Below are 3,386 nucleotides of genomic sequence, written 5' to 3'. Positions count from 1 at the left end.
ACGTACCGTATTCTTATTTGGGTGCAGTCACACCATGCCCATCTCGTGTGACACCCCCCCCCCTGTGACCAGGATACGTGTCCCCCGTTACACTCGGCATCAGGGTGAGATTCTAATAGTAGCATGTGATAGTCAAGGTTGATGTAGCTAGGCCGTAACAGGCCACTCTCGAAAGAGATTTTTGCTGACAACACAAGGTTGTCGGCTGTTACCATCAACCTCCTACGCTTTGTGAGGCTGTGAAAAGTCTTTACACATTTAGAAGCGTTGGGCGGTTCTGCACATCGCGTGACTGTTAACAATAGTAGGCCACACGCGGAGGCATTGGAACTGACGAAAGCGGATATGATATATTTGGGTCTTTTGTCAAAGACAGGTTGAATTTGCCTCGAACGTTTCTGTAAAGTTGAGATTTTTGACATCGAGAAATGCTGTCTATTACTTGGTCTGCATTAATGATTCCACTTCAATTTATGTATCGTGAGGTATCAACAACGACTTTTCTGATAAATAAGATTTGGTGATATAGAGCCCATATATTCTCAAAGGCTGAAGCCCTTTCGTTGCAGGCAGAAGCTACGATAGCTTCGGTGCAATACTTGAGATTGTCCGGAAAAGCAGCTGGTGTTTTGCCCATTTTCTTGTGCGAAAAGATGCGTCGGTAAGCCGCGATCTCGTGGTTGCGACTGTATGTCACGATCCTAGAATGTATATCTACTACGACAGAGGTTACGGTATATGGCTTGTGGTGCAGTTGCTTGGGATTGTGAGCTGCTGTCTCCAGTAATTATTTTAATGAAACATGTAAGATAGGCTGGGCGTCTCGGTCTTCGCATAAAGATTGTCAGCTGTAAGTCACAGTTATAAAGGCGGGACACTAAACGTGGTGCATCTCGGTCATGATATAGCAGTCTCGCTCAGTCAGAAATACTACGTGGCATGCTCAGAGTGAAGCCTTACATTTCGTGACAATTTTTCTACCTTTCGGCTTAGTGATCTGAGTAGTAAAAGAATGTGAGCAACTCCAGACAGACGCTCTCATTGAGCTTTAGAAAATTTGCTACAGGATATATGCAAAAATTTGCGAGACCCTAAATCAACGAGTTGGTACGGTAAGTACGGGGTGATGGGCTATATTCATAATTTGTCACGGATGAGTCCATCATTGAGGACTATCAAAGAGCACTGAGATAAAGAGTAATGAGGAGGTTATCCTCAAGGATCCTACGGCCCGCTTTTTGCCTTTAAAAGTATATGACAATTTGGCGACTAAAGACCAACATCTAATGTTTACTTTTATCAGGAAGAGCGTCATGATTCTGACTTGGTTGCCGGAGCCAAATATTGCGTCACCTATCAATGGCCCAAATCACGAGAACAATGTATGACATAGAAGATTTTTATTTTTTGTCTGAAAGGCTAACAATAAGTTGTAAATTGTGCATGTTGATGATAGCTAGTGGTAGCCACCATTCCGACGCAAACGTCATTTCCTGATCGGATATACCACAGGAGAGCATAGGCGTTCGCGTCTTGTTTAGTGCTGTTGTTTTAATTCATGAAAAACAGAAACATTTTCTCACTAAAGGTAGAAGTTTGAGCGGAGTTGCCAATCAATCCTCGATAAGTATTCAACACCAGCCGTCTAATGAAGCATCTTTTTAGACTGTATTATACCTATCTAACAGCAGGTAATACGATACAGCGGTGTGAAACAGGTATCGAATGTGAGCGCATAACTCTGCTATTTGCAAAAAGAGACAGGCGCATTTTTTGAAGCCCACGATGAGTTGCACCATGCGCAGATCTCGCAAGAATCATGGACATCGTAGATTAGTTCGTTCTCCCCAAAAAGTATACGTCTGGCGTGGCCGACAGCTTACACGAATGCAGTGCAAACTTTGCCGGTATGATACGGCCTCTCAATAACCTCCTTAAAATTGATATTAAATGATTTCGGGCTCAAAGAAAGCGAAAAATGCGTTCAACAGGATTTGAAGTAGCATCGTGCACGCATTCAGATCCTTCAGTCCAGGACAGTTTATCTCGCTGCTGCCAGCAACATTGTTGCCGGTGAGAGTGCTGCCAAGCAATTTGTCGATATATTTTCGCTAGCAGGGCTTGCTGGTGATCATTATCTTGATTCGAGGTCCGCTATTTACAGCATATTTTTGGCCAAATTTGTTTAGATTGCGCGGCATCCAGTATTTGAGGTCCCACCATCAAAATATATTCCTGTCGCAGCCACTGCTTACTGATTGGCGCATTTTCTACCAGTGTATCGGCAGTAGGCAACATCGTCGCGCAGATCATCGCACTATTCACCAGTAAAGGGGGAGAAGCATTGTTCCCCCTTTGAAATTTGGCCAGTAACTGCTCCAGCATACTAATAAGGATGATCAAAACTGTTTACAGTAACGCCTTGAGCTGATGAGCAGCTTTCTATATTAACATCATGCTTTGTGTGAAATCAAACTCACTGGAGATGGCACATAAAGGAATAATTTGTGTGAAGAATCGCGTCTTCCATACTCAGCGTGTGATTTTGATAAGGACCCTACAGCACTTTCGATACCATCAACACAGTCATTATAATGTACATGATGACTTACCGCAGCTACTATAATGCAGCTGATATTCCATAGAAAAAACGATCGTCGGGTCAGAAATCGCTGTCGAAGCGACATTTAAGTGCTAGTTTCGTGGCAAATACCTATACGCTTGAGCGAAAAAGAGATTTGCTGTGGAACGGTGTGTAACTATAATGTGATAAAAGTTTATCACGGCGTGATGTATCTGTAAACTTCTCAGTGACTCCTACACTTATAGACGGTATGCTTAGCTAGATAGATCCAGAAACGCCCATTATTATTGAGTTGAACCTATTCATAAACTCTACTGCGGAGGTTGCACTACTTTAGCTGCCGTCAAAGCTCGCACGAGGTGCGACTCGTGCAGAAGAGAGCGTGAATGTAGTGAATGCCTCATCTTCCTAAAAATGCTTTGAGGTATGGCTGACGGTGAAAGCACAGGTGCAGGGCTGGGACCTGGAGATGCACTATGACAGCTTTTGTTAATTGTCACCTCGACTGCCTGACAAAGAAAGATTAATATATAGTCGGCTGTGGGCCGCGCCTTTTTGATGCTCCATTGATCGATGCGGCATTTCTGAGGCCCCTGATGTGGATCAAGAGCAGGTACTGCGGGGGAGAAAAAATCCTGGTTCTGTGGATGCTCGCTGAGTGTCCACTTCTGCGCGATCATGGAAGAAACAGAATTAGTGTGACCCCTGCGTGGTACACCTTTTGGATAGATGAAGTAAGCACTGTAATATCTTGACTACCCGGTGGCGTGGGTCGAGTGGTCAATGCTTCTGGACCTTTCGC

At 44.1% G+C, this 3,386-nt stretch overlaps 1 protein-coding gene across 1 annotated transcript; it reads left to right on the top strand.

The window, feature by feature from the left end:
* Positions 1 to 2,455: 2,455 nt before the first annotated feature.
* On the top strand, positions 2,456 to 2,846 carry PHALS_12659 (uncharacterized protein; the record flags this gene model as incomplete). The annotated part of the gene is made up of 3 exons (XM_024728251.1): positions 2,456 to 2,596; positions 2,646 to 2,751; positions 2,812 to 2,846. The coding sequence occupies 3 exons, from the start codon at positions 2,456 to 2,458 to the stop codon at positions 2,844 to 2,846; spliced, it is 282 nt and encodes a 93-aa protein (XP_024578746.1).
* Positions 2,847 to 3,386: the final 540 nt, after the last annotated feature.

The sequence above is a fragment of the Plasmopara halstedii genome (genome assembly GCF_900000015.1).
Source record: "Plasmopara halstedii genome assembly, contig: Scaffold_650, whole genome shotgun sequence".
Classification (NCBI taxonomy): Eukaryota; Oomycota; class Peronosporomycetes; order Peronosporales; family Peronosporaceae; genus Plasmopara; species Plasmopara halstedii.
This window is presented reverse-complemented; position numbering and strand designations above follow the sequence as displayed.